The sequence below is a fragment of the Anolis sagrei genome, chromosome 2 (genome assembly GCF_037176765.1).
Source record: "Anolis sagrei isolate rAnoSag1 chromosome 2, rAnoSag1.mat, whole genome shotgun sequence".
NCBI lineage: Eukaryota > Metazoa > Chordata > Lepidosauria > Squamata > Dactyloidae > Anolis > Anolis sagrei.
In genome coordinates, this window is record NC_090022.1 from 287,599,243 (window position 1) to 287,621,777 (window position 22,535).

The following is a 22,535-nucleotide window of genomic DNA, read 5'->3' on the forward strand; positions in this document are numbered from 1 at the left end:
CCCTCCACATCAATTTGAACGTGGTGTTTATGTGAAGGAGTTCATGGCTTTTAATTTAGGTTCTTCATTTCAGGGAGAATCTAGAGAAGCAACACCAAATCAGTAGCACAAACCAATAAAGCAAGCACAGTGGGAATTTATAGAAATTGGGTTGTGCTGCAACACAATTTTGATGGATATACTGCTGTCCTCGCTTGCTGACATTTGATAATACATTGCTTTTTATTACATACTAGCTTGGGGACCCAGCGCCGCCCGGGTTATTTGAGAAAGGAATTGTGTATCAAAGTTGGCCTTTATCAGTTATTTATATGGCTCGAAGTGGTCTCAGGAAGTTAGTGAGTCCCATCATCTGTGGTCCATCCTCCTCCAAACTGCTCCAGGATGGAGAGTGGGTCATGAGGGCTCTGTGTGCCAAGTTTGGTCTTGATTGGTCATTAGATGAATGTCACAGAAGTCTTGGGAAGTGAGTGGAGGTACTTGGAAGTCCCATCATCCATAGTCTGTACTCCCCCAAACCTCACCAGAATGTTGAGTTGGCCACGGGGGCTCTCTGTGCCAAGTTCGGTCTTTATTGGTATTTGGATGAGTGTCACTGTGGTTTCAGGAAGTGGGTGAAAGTACTGCAAGTCCCATCATTTATCATCCAGGATGTAGGGTGGGTCATGGGGGCTCTGTGTGCCAAGTTTGGTCTTGATTGGTCATTAGATGAGGGTTGCAGCAGTCTTGAGAAGGGAGTGGAGGTACTTGAAGTGCCATCATCCATGGTCTGTCCTCCTCAAAAGTGCACCAGGATGTAGAATGGGTCATTGGGGCTCTGTGTGCCAAGATTGGTCTTGATCAGTCATTGGCGAGGGTCTCAGTGGTCTCAGGAAGTGAGTGAAGTTAGTGCAAGTCCCATCATTCATCTCCAATTTTTTCCAAACCACACCAGGACGTAAAGTGGGTCATGAGTGGTCTATGTGCCAAGTTTGGTCTTGATCAGTCATTCGATAAGGTTCGTAGAGGTCTCAGAATGTGAGTGAAGGTACTGGAAGTCCTATCATCCATGGCCCATCCTCTTCTAAGCAGCAGCAGGATGTAGGGTGGGTCATGGGGGCTCTGTGTGCCAAGTTTGGTCTTGATCGGTCATTAGATGAGGGTTGCAGCAGTCTTGAGAAGGGAGTGGAGGTACTTGAAGTCCCATCATCCATGGTCTGTCCTCCTCAAAAGTGCACCAGGATGTAGAATGGGTCATTGGGGCTCTGCTTGCCAAGTTTGGTCTTGATCAGTCATTGGCAAGGGTCTCAGTGGTCTCAGGAAGTGAGTGAATTTACTGCAAGTCCCATCATCCATCTCCAAATTTTTCCAAACCACACCAGGACGTAAAGTGGGTCATGAGTGGTCTATGTGCCAAGTTTGGTCTTGATCACTCATTCGATGAGGTTCGTAGAGGTCTCAGAATGTGAGTGAAGGTACTGGAAGTCCCATCATCCATGGCCCATCCTCTTCCAAGCAGCAGCAGGATGTAGGGTGGGTCATGGGGGCTCTGTGTGCCAAGTTTGGTCTTGATCGGTCATTAGATGAGGGTTGCAGCAGTCTTGAGAAGGGAGTGGAGGTACTTGAAGTCCCATCATCCATGGTCTGAGCTCCTCAAAAGTGCACCAGGATGTAGAATGGGTCATTGGGGCTCTGCGTGCCAAGTTTGGTCTTGATCAGTCATTGGCGAGGGTCTCAGTGGTCTCAGGAAGTGAGTGAAGTTAGTGCAAGTCCCATCATTCATCTCCAATTTTTTCCAAACCACACCAGGACGTAAAGTGGATCATGAGTGGTCTATGTGCCAAGTTTGGTCTTGATCAGTCATTCGATGAGGTTCGCAGAGGTCTCAGAATGTGAGTGAAGGTACTGGAAGTCCCATCATCCATGGCCCATCCTCTTCCAAGCAGCAGCAGGATGTAGAGTGGGTCATGGGGACTCTGTGTGCCAACTTTGGTCTTGATCGGTCATTAGATGAGGGTTGGAACAGTCTTGGGAAGTGAGTGGAGGTACTTCAAGTCCCATCATCCATGGTCCATCCTGCTGGAAACTGCAGCAGGATGTAGAGTGGGTCGTGCGGTCTCTCAGTGTGAATTGTGGTCCTGATCCATCATTGTTGGCAGTTGTACTGGTCTTCCAGGCGGGAGAGCATTAAAACTAATCTTGTGCTCTGTTATCATTTAAACAATGTGCTCCACGATGCCTGGTTTGTTTTCTTCAATATACCAGCCAAGAGTAAATGGGGCATATGGTGAAATATCTAATTCAGAATCTAGGAATGTCATCACCAAAGTTTTCTTGAGGATAATATATTAATTTGAGCCGTGTTTGAAGGTAATTGTGACGTACTGGCCTACTGTGCAGGGCTGTAAAAGGCTGGGGCTTTTTATAAAGGCCAAAATCCAGGCAGCCATTTTCTTAGCTCTGAGCTGAGGGAGCAAAGCAAGCACAGAGCTGAGGGGGCGGAGCCAGCAGGCAGGCTTTGGAGAATGTGGCACTGCCTGATTGGTCAACAGCCCTGGAGGGAGGCTGCTCAGTGACGAAAGTGGGCGGAGCTAAGCTGAGGCAAGGAGGAAAAGAGCCATTTTAAGTCAGTCTGGTTTAGGGAACTGAGCGAGAAGGATGTAGTTTTGGGACTGTGCTGGAATAGCCAGCCTGAGTTATAGGGCTGAACAGTCAGTTAGTGCCTGGGAGGGTAACAGGCGAGGAATGCTTGGAGCCTAAAGTTTTGCAGTCTCATTAAAGGCTGGAAAGATGTAGTTCTGGGACTGTGTTGGAATAGCCAGCCTGAGTTTAAGGCCTAAGGGCTGAAGAGGCAACTAGTGCCTGGTAGTGTAATGGGCCTGGAGCCTAAAGCCTTGCAGTCTCACTAAGGGCTGGAAAGATGCAGTTCTGGGACTGTGTTGGAATAGCCAGCCTGAGTTTAGGGGCTGAAGAGGCAACTAGTGCTTGGTAGGGTAACAGGCAAGGAGGGCCTGGAGCCTAAAGCCTTGCAGTCTCAGTAAGGGCTGGAAAGATGCAGTTCTGGGACTGTGTTGGAATAGCCAGCCTGAGTTTAAGGCCTAAGGGCTGAAGAGGCAACTAGTGCCTCATTAGGGTAACAGGCAAGGAGTGCCTGGAGCCTAAAGCCTTGCAGTCTCAATAAGGGCTGGAAAGATGTAGTTCTGGGACTGTGTTGGAATAGCCAGCCTGAGTTTAAGGCCTAAGCAGGGCTGAAGAGTCAGTGCCTGGTAGGTTAACAGGCAAGGATTGCCTGGAGTCTAAAGCCTTGCAGTCTCAGTAAGGGCTGGAAAGACGTAGTTCTGGGACTGTGTTGGAATAGCCAGCCTAAGTTTAAGGGCTGAAGAGGCAGTTAGTGCCTGGTAGGGTAACAGGCAAGGAGTGCCTGGAGCCTAAAGCCTTGCAGTCTCAGTAAGGGCTGGGAAGATGCAGTTCTGGGACTGTTGGAATAGCCAGCCTGAGTTTAAGGCCTAAGGGCTGAAGAGGCAACTAGTGCCTGGTTAGAGTAACAGGCAAGGAGTGCCTGGAGCCTAAAGCTTTGCAGTCTCAGTAAGGGCTGGAAAGGAGGAGGGAGGTTTAGTTTTAGTAGTGAAGTGGAACTTGTGGAAGAGTTTTAAAATAGTTACCTTGAAGTGTGTGTGTGGGGGGGGGGGGGGGTTATTGGTTAAACAGACACCATTGTGAGTGGGCTGTGTAGTTTTAGGGACTTTTTAAGCAGCAAAGCTAAAAGTCTCTAGTTTCAAAGTTGTAGTGTGAAGCAGCAATTCAAGAATTGAACTATTTCAGTCACCATCAAAATTTTGTGCCTGTGTAAATAAACATCTTTGTTTGAACCAAATAAACTTCTCCGTGTGCCTCACATACAAGCAACATATTAGGATAAGGGTTCTCAAACTTTTTAAACAGAGGGCCAGGTCACAGTCCCTCAAACTGATGGAGGGTTGGATTATAATTGGAAAAAAAACATGACTGTATTCCTATGCACACTGCACATACCTTATTTGTAGTGCAAAAAACACTTAAAAACAATACAATAATTAAAATGAACAATTTTAACAAATATAACCTTATTAGTGTTTCAATGGGAAGTCTGGGCCTGCTTTTAGCTGATGAGATAGGATTGTTGTGTACTTTCAAGTCGTTTCAGACTTAGGTTGACCCTGAGCAAGGGCTTGGAGGGCTGCATCCGGCCCTCGGGCCTTAGTTTGAGGACCCCTGCATTAGGAGGTAGCCTACTGAAGTATTCTTAAATTGGTGGCAATGAAGATAAACATCGCTAGTAATCCTACAACAGGGTAGGATAGCAGTTAAGGTCCTTTATCATGCCCAGTCCTTTACATTTTGGTGACCGGTGGGATATCCAAAATAACGGTGGGATATCTGCAAAGGCTGGCTAACTAGTTCTTTACAGTAACATCACAATTCACTTTCCAAAGCCTACAAAACCAAATTGCTGAGATGTAGTGCAGTTGGCTTCTATTAATAAATGCCACATATATTATATATGTGATATAAATAAATAGCACATTTCGCTTTCCAAATCCTACAAAACCAAATTGGTCAGAAGTAGTGCAATTGGCTTCTATTAATAAACATCACGCCTTCACCCACTGTTAACAATAACAACTTCTAGACTGTCCATCTCAGTCAAATCATGCATAGTGTATGCTTCATAGCATCATTTTCCAATTTTGTCTTCCAGATGTTTTGGGCTTGGGTTACCAAATTTTGGAACTCACTGTTTAAATGCCCCCCAAGAAGTTGTAGGACTAAGTTCCTTCATTTTAATCAAATGGATGGGGCAAATTCTTGTTTCTTTTTAGCTTTAGCATTATGTGGTTTGAGAAATCTTTATTTAATTGGTTGTGCATAAAGCTCATTAATACAACTGCAATTCTCTGAGTTATAGGTCTTATTCAGGTTAGAGTTGAGGCTGTTTTGTAACAGTGAAGAAGTAGTACCACAACTAGGTCTTTGGAGGTCTCGTGGCCTTCTCATGCACACCTGAGTTCCTCACATCTTCTCTTTGAAAGAGGAGGTTAGAACAGGTTTCTGGGCCATGGTGAAACATTGTCCTCTCCTTTTGGAAGAAATAATAAGGGATTAAACATAAGAACAGTGGAATGTCTTGTACAGTGTATGGTCCAACCAACTCTCTACTCAGTATTGGAAAACTGGAACAGGAATGGCCCCAATATAATAATTTGACCCATTTTCCAGTTCCTCTAAAGCCAATTTAGCAAAGGTTGATCAATACAGTGTTCATCCAGAGCCCTCCATCCCCCAGATAATAGGTTCCATTCTCAAACTCTGCCTGTGATCCATTAATTTCTCCTCATGAGCAACCAGAATCGGCTCTCCTGAAACTTAATTTCATGGGGAGCAAAGGGCAAGTCTTTCTCCTCTTCAGTGTTGCATGTGCTATTGTGTCCCACATCAGTGTTCCTGCATTCGGTATTTCTCCAAAATCTCCAACTCAATTCAACTTCACAGTGGTTACTGTTCGGAAATTTGTGATATGCTTTGCTACTTGCTAAACATACTTCTAAGTAATTGTTGTGTTCTGTCCCCAAAGCAGCCATCATTTCATAGTAACTGCAACAATTTCACAGACGTCTCTTGTTACAGCCAGTGGAAAGTATTGCTGTGGGATTTGCGTGATGAAGGGTGTTCAGACAAAATAATACAGCTGGCATTATTTATTGGAATGGAAGCAGCATGTGTGTGCACGTGTAAACACAGAGTTCTCTCTTCTGGAGCAATGTGCTAAATGCTGGTTCTTATATTTTTATTTGTTGATCATATACTGGATTGCTTGCTTTGGAACAGACAGCTGTGGTGAAATTTATAAAACAGTAGGCACCAAAAAGAGGAATGTTCTTATTCTGTGGTTGTGCAAGTAGGCCAAGTCAAAATGACTCATTGGTCTGGTTCTACATGATTTAAGTATGCCAAAACAAGTAGTACATCTGTGCATCTTTCTGTTCCTCACATTTACTCATGTTTTGGAGAGACAAAACCCAGAAATAAGAACCTTTGGATGAATAAGAATCAAAGTTAATATCGTCAACTTAAACCATATTGGATATTAGAACTAAAAAGAGTACTTCATATTGAGATCATGGAGAGATATTGCATATCAGTGTAGTAAAGAAATAGGGTGTTGTCCACAAGTTGTATGCAGACCCAAAAAACAGTTTTTGCTGGTTCCGTGGATCCATACAAACTGTTTGAAATGTCTGAGATGTTAACAACCCAATGGAAATGTCTAGTAATATCATTACCACTATAACCAGCAACTCCTGGGATTGTACTATTGATGATTTCAATACATTTTGGGACCCTTTTGAGACCCATCCCACACCTTAATACGAAATTCATTGCTGCTACTTCTCCACAGTTTTCAATTAGGGGACAATTTTCTGCCAGTCCTCCTCTGTGATTGGAGAATGAAGATGGAAGTATGTTGTATCTGTAGTGTGAAGAATGCTTCAGCCAGATGCTTTTGCAAGTTCTCTAAAACCCATGAGTTACGTTTTCAAGATCCGAATAGTGTTGGTTTTCTTGCAGTGATCTTAATCCTTGATTGAGTTTTCTCTCCCTCAACTTTTAATTAGAGTTTATATTGTACTGAACACCATTCTTTCCTTAGAAAAGCATTGAGCTTTCTCTACTAAGGCAAATTGCAGTGGTAGTTCCACCAGGAACCCTTCAGTCAAGCACATATGACAATGAATATACAGCAAGGCAAAGTATTGGACCTGATGAGAGGCTCATGAGAGGTGTACTTTGACATCTGGTTGACCACATGTTCTTCAGCTATACAGTGTTCTCTCACTTATTCCGGGTGTTACGTTCCATGAAAAGTGAAAATCGCAAAGCAGGGACGCTATATATATAGTATATTGAGTTCTGAGGGTGAGGCAGAAGCAAGGAGAGATTTAAAGACACTGCACACTTTTTTTGCTAGCTATCTCTGCTTTGCTTTGCAATTTCTCTTGATTGGCTGCCTCTCTCCCAAAGGGGAGGGTGAAACCCCCTTCCACACTCCATCGTTGCCAGGAGGCAGAATTAGAACGCTGCTCTGGGCAATGGCAACCATTCCTAAACTGGGAGGCAAAAAAACACGAAACAGTGAGTCCGCAAAAAGCGAACTGCGAAGTAGCGAGGGAGCACTGTATTATAAAACTTAGTTTTGTGAAGAGTCACATGACTACCTTTAAAGTATTTTCCTAGGATATTTAGACATCTAGTATTCATCCATTTAATGTCTCTTTGCAGCTTTGATCCAAAGAGAGCAGTCCAGCAACTGAGAGCTTGTGGCGTTTTGGAGACCATCCGTATCAGTGCAGCTGGCTATCCATCCAGGTTCTGTACCTCAAATTTTCTTTTGCATTGTCTACTTGACTATATGTGTGTGTATATATATATAATTTTGGTGCGGTGAAATTATGAAACACAGAAGCAAAATACGATTGTTAATGCACATCAGAAAACATTAGTCTCCTAACAACATTATGTTGATAGATGGACAAAGACTTGGGAACATCGGTATCATAAGTAATTAGGAAAAGGTTTAATTGTGCATAATCACAGTAACCATTAAGCATAGTCACACAAAGCCTTTAATCACTGGATTGCTAGGAGCTCCTTAGGTCTAAGACTTCTCCATGAGACAATAGCCACAAGTCAGGGCTGGCTTTTCCATTAGTTGTAGTGAAATTGTTGACTCTGGTAGAAAATGTCAGAATCAGAAAACCCACTGTGCTCCTTCCTGTTGCTGCTTAGGTATATCTCCAGACCTTTTGCTTCCCAAATGCTTGACTCTAAGGAGTCACTAGAGGTGGAGAGATGGAGAGGCCTGGCAAGTTGTCCTTTCTGAAAAGGAATATTAGGAGATGCTGGTGACCCAATGTGGAGCTAGTAGTCATGTTTTGCCTCTCATCTCAAGGCAAGGTAATCCTTGCCCTTGACAGTTGAACATATGCAGAAACATATACCCAGGTCTAAATATGCATACTATGCGCTGAATTCTCTACGTTGCTCTCTGTGGCAAAAAACCAATTGGTTCTTCATCAGGAAAGCCAATACCAAATGTCTTTCATAGCTGGAATCCCTGGGATGTTGTGGGTTTTTACGAGCTATATGGCCATGTTCTAGAGGCATTCTCTCCTGACATTTCGCCTGCATCTATGGCAAGCATCCTCAGAGGTAGGATTGCTTCCAGCGCTCTTCTTATTCAGCAGTATATTTTTCCTTGGAGGAATACAAAAGCATTTCGAGATGAAATCCCATCTGTGTTCATTTCTCTGCTTCCTTATTGATATGTCGTTTTCCTAATATGTCCCCATACTTATACTATCGTAATAATTTGTGTGATATGTTGATAGTATTTGAGTCACGGATTTTAAGATACAAGGTTATTGACTTTCTGCCCCATGATATTCCCTGAAGTTCTTCAGACATGAACGTCCATTTAATATGTTTCACAGCATGGGCCTTTCAGATGGAGAACCTGTGTTCTCCATCCTTTGCATCCTTTTCTTTGTTCCTTGAGATAATAATTTTTTTATTTTGGACACAATAAAATGTGCACATCACAGGTGTGGAATCAGAGATAAAGATATCAAAAGCAAGTAATCTTTGGAAAAAACATATGTAGCTTTATTACTGAGTGGTTCCCTTTTTAATTTCCACCACAATCGTTTCGTCAACATCACCAGTGGGATTATAAACGTAAGGCTATTCTGATAGCATGTCTCTGCTGCCCTCCTTATTTCCATCTTTTAGGTCCTGCCTAGCATTTTAATGCACATTAGCAAGAAAAAAATGGACTCAGTTCTGTGTACGGTGTTGCCTATGGGCCCCCCAGATATAAAAACAATCCTGCCGGTCTTCCCTCGTCTCCATGCTTCTCACAGTGTGTTCCCATTAGTAACATTTTATGCATTGACTGATTGGCTTAGTGAAGACAGCTTTTCATATTTCTTTAGAAAGTTGCTCCCGGGAAAACTAGCTCAGCTGAAACCAGAGCCAAAAGTTGGTATTGTTGGACATCTTCTGTGAGATACAAGTGAAATCTTTTGGACTGTGTAACGTACTGGCCTGGTGTGTCAGGGATGGCTATAAAAGTTTGGGTTTTTTTTTAAAGGCCAAAAGCCAGGCAGCCATTTTCTTAGCTCAGAGCTGGGGGGGGGGACGAGCCAGCAGGCAGCCTTTAGGGTATGTGGCACCACTTGATTGGTCAATAGCCCTGGAAGGAGTCTGCTCAGTACAGTTGCCCACCCCGTTACAGCTAAAGCTGAGTGCATACAGAGTCATAGTTGAGTCCATATAGAATCATAGATTTGGAAGAGACCTCGTTGGGCATCCAGTCCAACCCCCTGCCAAGAAGCAGGGCAAAAGCACCCCCAGCAGATGGGCATCCAGCCTCTGTTTAAAAGGAGCCTCCACCACACTTCAGGGCAGAGAGTTCCACTGCTGAACAGCTCTCATAGTCAGGAAGTTCTTCCTAATGTTCAGGTGGAATCTCCTTTCCCTCACAAGCTCTGAGGATGCTTGCCACAGATGCAGGCGAAACGTCAGGAGATAATGCTTTTAGAACATGACCATACAGCCTGAAAAACCTGCAACAATTCCTTTCCTGTAATTTGAAGCCATTGCTCTGTGTCCTAGTCTCCAGGGCAGCAGATTTTTTTTGTTAGCTATTGTTCACTTAGTAGAAGGAAAACGCAAGGACTGGGGGCATTGCTATGTATCAGAAAGCAAAGCTTGACACATGGATGTCTTAGCCTGTGAAAGCTAAATAAATCCCACAAAAATGACTAGCTGGCTCATTAGCCATAAGAAAGGCCAGTAAAGGAAAGATTCTTTTGTGTAAAAAGACATTAAACATTGCCAAGAGGAAGGCGACAGAGATGGATTTACTTGTATTTGCAGTTGGTAAGAAATTGCGGCCCCACCACTGCGTTAACAGAATGGAAGGCCGTTAATCATGTTTTTCTCTTTTCATGGTCTGCTCAGATAAGCCGTTATGCTAAAGTTCAGCAGACCTTACTAGGAAATTATATTTCCGCCCATAATGTGGGGTTTTAATATTATGTTTTTCACAGCCTCGCCGTTACTATTTAAAACCTTCCCAAAGCAATAAAAAACCTGTATGTAAAATTTATCATAGCCTGTCAAAAATACCAGAAAAAATGACACCACTTTGAATTCTGCTTATCTGATTTATGTCCTGCGCTTCCCCAGAAAATGGCTAGAAAAAGTCTGTGAGATAAAAGGTCTAGTCTGATGACCAGAGGGACTTCTCGGTGGCTGCTTCCAGGCTGTGTTCTTCCCTGCCAAGTGAGACAAGAGTGTCTACACCAGGCATGGGCAAACTTCAGTCCTCGAGGTGTTTTGGACTTCAACTCTCACAATTCATAACAGCCTCAGTTGTTAGGAAGGGGCCTGAGGCTGTTAGGAATTGTGGTAGTTGAAGTCATAGAATCATAGAGTTGGAAGAGACATCCAGTCCAAACCCTTACCAAGAAGCAGGAAAATTGCATTCAAAGCACCCCTGACAGATGGCCATCCAGCCTCTATTTAAAAACCTCAGTGGAAGGAACCTCCACCACACTCCGTGGCAGAGAGTTCCACTGCTGAATAGCTCTCACAGTTCAAAAGTTTCCTAATGTTCAGGTGGAATCTCCTTTCCTGTAGTTTGAAGTATTGTTCCTCGTCCTAGTCTCCAGGGCAGCAGAAAACAAGCCTAGTCCCTCCTCCCTATGACTTTCCCTCACATCTTTATACATGGCCATCATGTCTCCTCTCAGTCTTCTTTTCTTCAGGCTAAACATGCCCAGTCTCTCATTCAAGCATGTACCAAATAGGTCACTATATTAATTCTTTCTCAGCTATGGTTCAATGTTATGGAATCGTGGAAGTTGTCGTTTTTCAATCTGCCAAATACTGCTGGTGCCTTCACCAAATGACAACTGCCAGAATATCATAGCATTGAGCCTTGTTTGTTGAAGTGGTATCACACTCCCTTTTGGTCTTTTGAAAATTTAATTCCAGACAAGATTTTCTGGTGTTAAAGTCAACCTTCCATCCTTTTATTGATTGACTTACATTCGTTAACCACTTGACCCACGAGTCTCTTTTTGTTTCTTGCTGTTCGTTTATTTATTTGAAACATGGCTATCCCATCAACTCTCCAGAGGGCTCAAAATGCCTGAGAACATCAAATAAAAGCATTTAAACATTGAAAGCATCCTTTCCAGTTGAACATGAAAACAGTGGCAATACAATTCTTCAGGAACTAGTGGGGGTGGGGGGTAAATAAATAAATATGAACAACAAATTGTGAACCAAATGCGATCCTTTTTAAAGGAAGGATTTTTATGAGCTTCTAAAATGGGATTTAATGAAGAATTGAGTCATACCTCATTTTCAAAGAGGTTGACAAGTACAGCCAAGAATTTCTGTCTGTGATTCCCAGCTGGGAACATTTATGGGAAAGTTGGAGACCCTAATGATGATGGTAGAAGATGAGAAGTCTTGTACAAAAGGTGGCAGTCCTTGGCACTGGCCAATTAGAGAATTATAGGTTTCTTACCTGTGACCGTAGTTTCCTGAGTAGTCACCTGTGAATTCGTACATTTGGTATCTCTGCATCTGTGCAGTGCAGCATTCGGAACCATCTGGGAAATAAAAATGACATTTTAGACCCCCAGCTAGCCCCACCCACCCCCTCGAGTATATATAGCCCGTGGGCGGGGCTAGCCAGCAGTTAACGGGGGTAGCCCAGATGGTGGCTCGGCAGATGGCATCAAGCGATACACCCCTCATGAAGGCAGTCGTGGTTGACATTACTCTCATGGAATGACCCTTAACCTGCAACTGTAAGTCCTTGCCAGCCAGGCGATAACACAGTCGAATAGTGGAGACAATTCAGGAAGAAAGCCGTTGGGAGGATAGAGGTGAACCTCTCATGTCCTTACGGTACTTAACGAACAACCTAGGAGTCTTTCTGAAAGACGCTGTCCTGTCAACATAGAAGGCAAGGGCTCTACGCACATCGAGCAGATGTAAGGTCCACTCCAGGGGCGTGGAAGGATTTTGGAAGAAAGTAGGTTACTTACATACTTAGGCGATCTCTCGTTAGATGATAAGATGGTCTTCCATTATGGGTTTCCTTGTGGGTCCGCATGTGGCTGTGGAGCCCTATTGCTCTGCATCTTCTTCCTCAGTGTGGGCATTGGTTTCCAGGTGGAAGGCGGTCCCGGTTGGGGTTGGCTTGACGCGCCTTCCTCCTGGCACGTTTCTCTCTTTCACCCTCCACTCGTACCTCCTCGAATTCTGCAGCACTGCTGGTCACAGCTGACCTCCAGCTGGAGCGCTCAACTCTAACACTAACACTAACTCTTGGGACATATGGAAGCGGGTAGAAACCTTGGGCAGAAAGGCAACATCAGTTCGTAACATCCTTGTCCCTATGGAATTTAAGATAGGGGGGATCTATCTGCAAGGCACACAACTCGCTGGCACGCCTAGCTGATGTTATGTCTATCAGAAACGCGGTCTCCCAAGACAAGTAGGAGATATCTGTCGTGGCTAAGGGCTCAAAGGGGGGTCTAGTTAAGAAAGACAACACTACCTCCAAGTTCCATGCCGGGGCAATAGGAGCCACGGAGGGTCTAATGTTGGCCATACCCTTCAAAAAGGTTTTAACTAGAGGATCTGAAAGACATGAAGGAAGGCCTAACTTCCTTCTAAACCATGAGATAGCGGCCAGATAACACTTTAAAGAGGAATGAGACAAGCCCGTGTCTGACAAAGACACCAGGAAATCCAAAACAGTAGATATAGGGGCAGTGTCAGGGTCTAGACCTCTAGGTCTAACAAAAGCACAAAAGCGGGTCCACTTATAAATATAGGAACGTTTCATTGAAACCTTATGGACCGCCTTGATAATGGCTAAAACTGGTTGGGATAATGCCGTAAAGGGGACTAACAGACGGGCAGGATCCTCCAGGCAGCGAGTTTTAGGTTGTGAACTTCCGGGTAGAGAACTTGACCGTCCTGAGACGTCAGGAGGTCTACTCTGTTCGGAAGTTGAAAGAAAACTCCTCTCGCCATTTGATGTAGAGGGGAGAGCCAAGGCTGCTGGGGCTACCAAGGGGTTATCAGGATACATTGAGCGTTCTCCCTCTGGATTTTCGCTACCACCTCGAAAAGGAGGAAAAGCGTACAAGGGGCGGCTTGACCAATCCTGTAGAAAGGCATCTCCAGCGTGCACAAAATAGAGCACACTTTGAATTGGACCAGGTTGCGAACAAATCGACTTCCGGGGTGCCCCATGCCTGAAAAAGTCTGCGCTTCCCAACGATTGAGTGACCACTTGTGATGCGTCAAGGGGCTCCTGCTGAGGGAGTCCGCTAAGGAATTCTGTTCTCCCGGTAGGTGCACTCCCCTCTCTAGGCACCAATCCCAAATCTGCATGGTGAGAGTCAGAAGGGGAAGGGAGTGAGTGCCACCTTGTTTGTTCAGGTAATACATCACCATGGTGTTGTTGGTGAGTATCTGAACAACCAGCCCGCTTACAACTCTTTTTGAATTATTTTAGAGCTCTTTCCATGGCGAGAAGTTCTAGTATGTTTATGTGAAACATGCTTTCTTCTCTTGTCCATATGTCGTGGACAATAAAACCCTGTGAGTGGGCTCCTCAGCCAATGAGGGAGGAGTCTGTAGTGACAGTCCTGGTGGGATGAGCTGTGTGGAAAGGGAACCCCGAACATACCCAAAACTCGTCCATCCAACACCGGTGAGTGATGGACAGACTTGGGCAGGGAGAGACGGACAGATGTGCTGTCCGTGAGAGGATTGAAGGCCAAAATAAACCACGATTGGAGAGGCCGCATTCGTAGTCTGGCATGGGGGGCAGCAGTGGTAGAGGCCATGTGTAAAGATGACGCTACCAATTTGTGAGGAAGCGCCTAGGTTTAGGAGAAAGGAGCCACTGATTTGTAGAAGGCTCTGGTATTAAAGGCTCTGTTTGTGTTGTGAGGTAATTTTGGTAGAGTGGGTGCAACGAACGTAGAATTAATGGAGATGAGGCAGTTAAAAAAAACAGAGAACAAGTTTATTTTTAAACAAAGCGTATGGTTGCAGTATGAAGATGTTAAGCTTGGCAAATACTTGATGGTTACATGTAACTTGGTTGCGATACAATTCAGACTTTCGATGTTACATTTTATGAACTCTTGCTGTGGTGAAGCGCTTTATTAACCAGTGTTCCCTGCAGTGAATAGTCTCCCTGTTTGATCTATCCTTGATCAAACTACAGATCTCTAGTCTTCTCCCGACTAGCGATCTTAACAAGCCTCTGTTAGTTCTTTCTAACTAACAAGGTTTTCCCCTTCAGCTTCCTAGCTGAAGAAATCTCTACTATTCACGAACACTAAAAACTGACTCTTCACTTCTTCACTCCTCAGTCTAAAACCTGACTCTGCTGCTCTCTCAGAGTCTCCCCCCTGACTGACTCTAACTGTCACTTTTTAAAACCTTTACTCTCTAAGCTCCTCCCACCTCCTCTTCTGCCTCGTTTCCATGGTAACACATTTCTCACAGCTAGGCCGCTCCAGCCTTAGGGCAACCAATGCAAACATAAATACAGTTATAAGCATATTATTATAAACACTTCTGTACACCATGTGACCCAGTAAAATCTGGATGTTTGGCCGACACCAAGGGAGAGTGTATGGCCTGTTTGACAAGGTCTCGCAGATTGGCAAAACAGTCTCCCGGGAGAAAAGCCCTTTCGGCGGTCGATGTCAGAAGGTTGCCTATGAAGAGGATTCGACGAGTTGGAGACAGGGCCGACTTCTCAGGTTGACCACGAGTCCCAGGGACTGGAGAAGAGACAAAATAACAGACATGTAACTGAAATGTAACTGAAGCTGATCTTGTGAATTTGAGACAATCAACCAGTCATCTATGTAGGGATAAACAGTTAACCCTTTCGTACGCAAATGAACAGCCACCACAGATACATTCCAGTGTCATTCAAGATACTCTCAGTTGAAGGCCTGCTCGAAGAGCCATGTTTTCAGGCCTCTCCGAAAGGCCAGCAAGGAGGGCGCCTGTCTAACTTCAGCGGGGAGGGTGTTCCACAGCCGGGGGCCACCACCGAGAAGGCCCGCTCTCTCGTCCCCGCCAGACGTGCCTGTGAGGCAGGCGGGACCGAGAGAAGGGCCTCCCCGGAAGATCTCAAGGCCCTCGTGGGCTCGTAGGCCGAGATGCGGTCTGCAAGGTATTTTGGGCCGGAACCGTTTAGGGCTTTGTAGGATAATACCAGCACCTTAAATTGGGCCCGGTAGCGAATCGGCAGCCAGTGGAGCTGGGACAGCAGGGGCGTTGTGTGCTCTCTGCGTCCTGCTCCCGTTAACACCATGGCTGCCGCTCGTTGGACTAGCTGTAGCTTCCGGGCCGTCTTCAAGGGCAGCCCCACGTAGAGAGCGTTGCAGTAGTCGAGGCGGGATGTGACCAAAGCGTGTACCACCGTGGCCAAGTCAGGGATGTGACCAAAGCGTGTACCACCGTGGCCAAGGCGGGATGTGACCAAATGTTAAGGGTGGGGACGTCAAAGACGCTTCTTGGGAGCAGCTTGGGTTTTGGTCTTATTAGCAAAGGATTGGGACCTAGACCTCGGGAAGTATGGATTCCTCCTCCCACCCTGGTACTTATTGGGTGTACAATTCCTATTTCTAAAGGGACCTACAAAGGAGTTCCTGAATTTCTACAAAAATTAGAGGCAGATGGATGCCATCTTTGTCACTGCTGTGAATAAGGCTGCCAAACATAGCTAAACTTGTTGGCTGCCTGTCTGACATCCTGTTTTTGTTTTAATCTATCGTCTGTTTCTGGGTTAAACAGACCGTCTTCATGGAATGGGAGGTCCTCCGCAAGCGCCTTCCCTTCTTCAGACAGAGGCGTGAAGCCACGCATACGTCCTAATCGAAGTAGCAGTAGAAAATAAATTACCTGCCGCCTCAGCTAAGTGTTTTGCAAAATCCTTTTGCAATTTGGATAAAGCAAGTGCTTCGGCCTGTAAAGCCTTCAGGAGGCGCTTCTGGACTGAGGGTAATGACTCAATGTATGGCACCATTTTTTTCTACAAGAAGCTTTGGTAGCCACTCATGTAGGTGGCGTAGTGTGCCATGTGGGTAAGGAGGCCTGTCAGGAGGGGTGGTAAGGGAGTTTTTGGGGCGCTTAGTCTTGGCAACCTCCGCCACCACAGTATTAGGCTTGGGGAGGGGTTAATTACCCCTTTAATGAAATATACGTCAATCTTATATATGGAATCTAGTCTCCTAGGTATAGCTGGGACCATTGAGGGGAGACATATCCGCAACCCTAGTCAATTTAAGAAGATAGGGCAATATAGGCAAAGGGGCAGAGGGTGAGATGACCTGTTCCTCAGAGGGGAACATGGGATCCTCCACATGTTGGGGGGGGGGGTTGGGGGCAGGTAAGTCCAAGGCCTTGATCATCCTAACTATCAATGCAGTAAATTTGGTAAACTAGGCAGGATGAATAAAACCAACATTTTCACCCCCCACATGTTGTGCAGAGTCAGGCAAATCAGAGTCAGTGTCAGAATTGTCCAGTACATTTGGTTTTTGTAAAGGCACATCAGGTAAAGATATAGCAGCAGGCCCCTGAGGGGTTGCATCACCTTGCAGTTGAGGCTGAGAAGAGGTCAGCACAAGATTGCTACCGCACATATTTTGCTCTGTAAAGGTCGGCACAGTAGTTGGAAGCTGACCACAGGATTCGTACAACACAAGTTCTGATTTGCAGAGGTCGACATAATGGAAGGTCCACACAAAGTTTGTACTTCACAAGAAGCCTTTCCTGGAGAGGCCACGGAGGCAGTTGCAGAGGAAGTTGAGGGACCATCCACCACAGCAGAAGAATAGCCAGCTGTAGCCCTCAAAGCCCCTCCCGCGGGGGGGGGGGGTGGAAAGTTGGGCAGCGGGATAGCAGGCATTGGCGGCTGCATAAACATAATCTGGCCAGAGGGACCTACCTGCCAGTAACCGATGTGATTATGGAATATATCTGGGTGACTTTGGGGAAGTTGCACACACTAAAAAAAAAACCCATGATAGAGTTGGCTTACGGTCACCATAAGTTGGCATACCTTCAGGTTAAACAACAATACTCCAGCTATATTCCCTCCAAGAACTGGTGTGGCATTAGTGGCTTGAGCATTGATTGAACTGTGACTTCGGACACCATGCTTTGAATCTCTGTTCAACCATAAAAACCCAACTTCAGAGCACCAGGGAAGCTATTGTTACAGTTGCCGTAGCATGGTTATAAGTCAGGAACAATTTGAAAGCACACAACAACAATGCTCCATTCACTTTGTAAAATTACTGCATTTCGCGTTTTTGTGTGATATACTAGATTTCATACAGGAAATGTGTGATCTTTTTGGAAGGTGTTCTAGTAAAAATCAGCCATGAGATGCTGCCAGTTTTAGTGCAGAACCAAAAGTTTCTCTAGACTCTCATTGTGGCTCCACTATAGTTTAGTGTTATGTCCTGCCCCAAGATTTTGTACCTAACAGAGGGCCAGGAAACCTTGAGTCCCACCTGAACAGATGGCTGAGCTAACCATCTGGGCTACAGATTGCCTCCACAACTGTCTATACATCTCTGTCTGTGTAGAAAATCATGTATTTCTGCCTGACTTGTTCCACTCCGTTTGACCCCTTGTGAATTGCGTAGCATTCGTGACAGAGACACTAGAGTCTTCTGTTTCAGTTGCTGTTCTTTTGATATATGTTAGAGATGAAGGTTGTTTTTTACATCCTCCACAATCTTGTGAAGATATTTTGTGTGTTCAAATATTCCCCGTACTCCCTTTAGGAGATAGATTTTTGGCTTTGTGAGCATTTTAATCATTTCCTGATAACAGAACTCCAAGTCTAGTTGGTTTGATATTGTTCCAAAACAGTGTTCAGGTGTTGAATAATTTTCATGCTAGAGTAGGATTTAAATGTATAAGCTAATTTGGTAGATAGTGCTGAAAATCAATATGATTCCATAGTGAAAGCAAAGAATTATTCACTTCAGCAAGGTAATACTGGCAAGATGCATTGTGTAGACTTGTTTCACATAGAAAAGGTCTATTAAATGGATACAGAAAAAGCCAGTGAGAATATGCACGTTTTCCTCGTCTAAGATATGGATATCAAACTCCTATATATGTGTTCTTTACTTTGGGAACTATTACAAGAAGCTTGCTTCATATAGATGACAGATTGGAAAGATTTGTCCCTCAATGTTGTTTAACTTCACATCCATCAGCGGATGTGTGTTTCACAGCTAGCTAATTTCACATTATGGAGGGAATACGTTATCTGTTCTTTTGAAGAACACTTTGATTAAGACGGGTTGTTATCACTAAACATGAAAAGGGGACAACAGCTTTACCACATCAGACTCAATGTTCGGTACTATACATAATTATGGAATTGGCCAACTTGATGCATTTTGGGGACTTTATGAGCATCGTATAAAAGTTGTAGCATTTAGAAATATACATTTGCAAGTTTGACTTTGGGGGATTTGGTTTTCCTCAGACTGGATTAACATCTTCTCTCTAGGACTCTTTAGTATGACCTTGTGGTTAATGTATTTATCGGTCCTCCAGGGTGAATTTATGGCATGCTTCCAGTCCAGTTATAGTCAAGACATAGGGTTTGCAGTTATCCACAGTTTCAGGTCAACCATATGGGGGTCTTACTGTAGTTTATTTTATCCCTTCATTTGGGGTCTCTCTGATATAAGAGCACAGCTTTGGGAAAGTATTAGGCTACAGCTTCTAGACATTGGGATGATTTGGGGAGCTGTAGTCAAAAAAGCATGAGAGCCTGAGCGGTTTTGTCATTTGAATATTGGTTTAGGACTCTGGGAGAATCCAAACTTTGCACAGGAGTTGACATTCTACAAGACTAACCTGGCAAAACCTTCTCCATACTTCTTTAAACTCAAATGCATTCAGACATTTATCAGTAAGAATCTGAGTCCCTAGTTTCTGCCTTTACGAATTGTATAAATTTATAATTAAATGTGTTTCCCAACTAATAGAAACAAGTGACAATCTTTGGTATGGGAAGTTTACTTTGTCTCCTCCCATTCCCTAGCAAACATTAGCTTGCCTTGCAGTTTTCTTTTTTGACAAAAGGAAGCTGGAGCCGTTTTGATAACAAATGGTTTTAAATGGATTAGCTCCTTGTCTGTTCAGTGATAATGTAAGCTTGATGGGAATGTGAAATCTTGAGGAAGGAGGAGAACAAAGCAATGGATAAAGTAGCTTGGGACAACCGAAAAATCAGAATACATTGTGTCTCTACCTCTCTGTTCCCTTTTAGTTTGAATTCACTGCATTAAAAACTTAACCTCTCATTTTCAGTGCTGATTAATTTATGAAAGAACTAAACTTGACCTTGAATGACTGAGGATGAGAGATCATTCCACAACTCAGAAAAGTTACAGTTTTGAATGACCACAGGTTGAGAACCACTCCGCTAGACTCTAGTTGTGGCTCTACTATAGTGTTATGTCCAACCCTTGGTGCATCTGTTTTCTGTTTCATTGTTTTTATATTGTTTGTATTATAATATGTATATTTATGCTTTTTCTTGTTATGGGCACTGTGCTGTGCCGGTTGTTAGCCGCCCTGAGTCCCTCTGCGGAGATTGAGATAGGATGGGATATAAATGCCCTAAATAAATAAATAACTTTCTTAGGATCTGAGCTTTTCCCAGAAATGACTGGATAGAAATTGAGATAAATCATCTTCCTTATCTCAGCTGCTTTGACCTTTCAAGTTCTACTTGAAAAGCACAAAGTGGTAAAAACACTGTACTCCTTAATTCAGCTTTCATAGAAAGCGGCACTTTATCTTTATTTACACAGATATACATTCAATTTTACGGTAATGTCTGATCACATCTTTGCAAGCTGCATAGAGCACATTACACAGCTCAGGGTTCCTTTTCGGTGAGCACAGGAAACTGCAAAATTGACACTACCAATGTTACACATCTCTATTTTTTTAACCATACATTTCTGAAATAATCCAGTTTATTAAACGCTAAGCAATTTTCACAGCAGATGTTACATACTGACCTGACTCCACTCACTTCTGTAATTGGTTCTGCTGTTTAAGCATACAGTCCTGCATGTAGCAGCCATCACAATATGCCTCCTATTGGTACATGCCATTTTATTTTACCTCTTAAAAACAGCTTCTGTATTTTTATATTCAAACAAAACACAGACGTTGTGTAATTCCTGGAAACACTTAGCTAACAAGGTTCTATTCAAAAAAGTAACTTTTCCAAGCTGTGTTTCACGCAGTCACTTTTCTTTACACATGAGAAGCCATGGCTTGTTGTGTTCGTATGTGTAAGTTAGGGAGTTGGCATCCGAGTAAATTAGAATCCCCATAGATGTAGACAGTAACAGTTTGAGCAGAACTAAGGAAGGAAGGAAGAATAAATATCTATCTAAAAACCAGCTTCATAAAATATGCAAAACACACAGTCCCACAAGGTCCAACTTTAATCTAATAGCTAATATCCAACGTGTTTTGACTATCTTCCCTTTGGGAATATATCCAGCAGTTACCAAGACATTAAGTTTTAGTGTAGGCAAGTCTTATGTGTGTATATACATATAGGATCTGCACCTCCAAATATGATCATGCCTTTACATGCAAAACATATTCTAAGAAGATGCAACTTTGCATCTCATTCACTATAGAATAAGTTCCCTTAAAGAAGACATAACTCATTCAAGTTGTGTCTTGTCATCCTTTGCTTTTGTATCTTTTCAAGCTGTAAGCAATTCCATAGAGTTGAAGGAGAAAATTCACAATACAGTATTGTTTGCAGACATCTGCTTCCCAAATTCTTTTTTATTTTCAAAAGCAAGTGCCTGTCTTTATACCTTGGAAGACGTGTTTAAAAATGTTTGGTCAATATCTGTTAAGATCTCAGAAACTGAAGGGAGAGCCGAGTTAGATTTTGAATATAAGTGGATGAGACTGTGGTTTCATGCAATAATATCTTGATAGAATAACAGTCTTTGCAAAAGGCATGCTGTTATTTGAATAGTCATGCAGGTTATGGAATTCAGTTTTTCTTGGTGAAGAATTTTACATTGAATTGAGGTGTACTTTCAGATAAATCTTTTAGGGAAAAAGATTTTTGTATTCATTTATTTTGTGTCAAAAGAATTGCATAATAAGTATAAAACTGATAAAAAAATTGGGGAACACAAGCGATTAATTTTTTTAAACCAAAAACAGGCAACAGCGACCATATTGTCTGTAGCTTTAAACAATTCTTCCTCTGTGCATGAGGCAGGGCATTGTGGGCAAGCATACAGATGTGGAGTTTTTTCTCTTCACAGTTTCACAAGGTGGAGGATTCTTCTAGGTAGTGCCATTTAGCCACGCTGTCTTGATCTGCCCACTCCACTTCTGAGTCTGTTAGGGATTTCCAAGTTGCCCATTCTTGGTTTGCCCCTGGAAGCAGACCCTTGTGGGGGGCCATCCATTTATGATTTCCTGGTTTAGCTGCCCAGAGGGATACTCTTGCTGTTGCTGAAGGAACATTTAGAGGAGTGGTGGCTCCCATGAATCTTTTCCTTGATTTGAGTCTACTAGGAGGAGGCTGATAGCCATGCAGTGGGTGGCTTTCAGTGTTCAACCTTATTTCTCTCACAGCAGCAACTTCCCTCCGTATATCGGGGGGGAGGGGACAGTGCCAGCTAGCTTGTAGAGTTTATCACCAGGTGTAGGTTTAAGACATCCTGTGATTATTCTGCATATTTTGTTCAGTGCTATTGTTGCAACCCAGAGCAGGAAACGAGACCATAAGATAACAATCCACCACACTTGACTGTGGGAAAAAACAATCTCTTTTTATTGATGAAAAATGGTTACAAAATAGAGGAAAATGCAAAGTCAAAAAGCCACAGTAAAATTCAGCAGTCAGGAATATCCATGAACATCCAAAAGCAACACTGTAAAAACCTGGAACCTGTTAGCAATCCACTAACCGTACTTGGAACTAGAAACCTCTTGGGATGTAGACCACGGGAAACAGGGAAATCTGCCAAGGTATTGCCTCAGTCTAAACGATGCCTGATCTAACGAGACAACCCGGCGAGAGGCACTTAAAACTGAAGAAACTATTTTGTGACACGCCTCCAGGCTTTGAAGCTTGTGTTTCCTTTTCCCTTAATCTGCTTGACCTTCACAGATGATGTGATTCACTCCTGTTTTTCCAAATCTGTCCTTTTCTATCCTCATTAAGGAAGCCAGGTGTTAGCTCCTTTGGAGAGCTATCACCGCTTGGCTCTGAAACAGTTTCACTTTCCAAGCCACTGACCTCAGAATCAACATTTTCATTACCATCAGGGAAAAATACACGTTCAGTAGCATCAGGA

General features: G+C 43.6%; 1 protein-coding gene across 5 annotated transcripts in view; it reads left to right on the forward strand.

The window, feature by feature from the left end:
- MYO5B (myosin VB) overlaps positions 1–22,535 on the forward strand; it is a 372,261-nt gene that overhangs the window by 257,243 nt on the left and 92,483 nt on the right. For all 5 annotated transcript variants that reach the window (XM_067464658.1, XM_067464659.1, XM_067464656.1 and 2 more), the window contains one exon: positions 7,297–7,383. In XM_067464658.1, the coding sequence (XP_067320759.1) occupies positions 7,297–7,383 (87 nt within the window). The remainder of the gene's footprint in view (positions 1–7,296; positions 7,384–22,535) is intronic.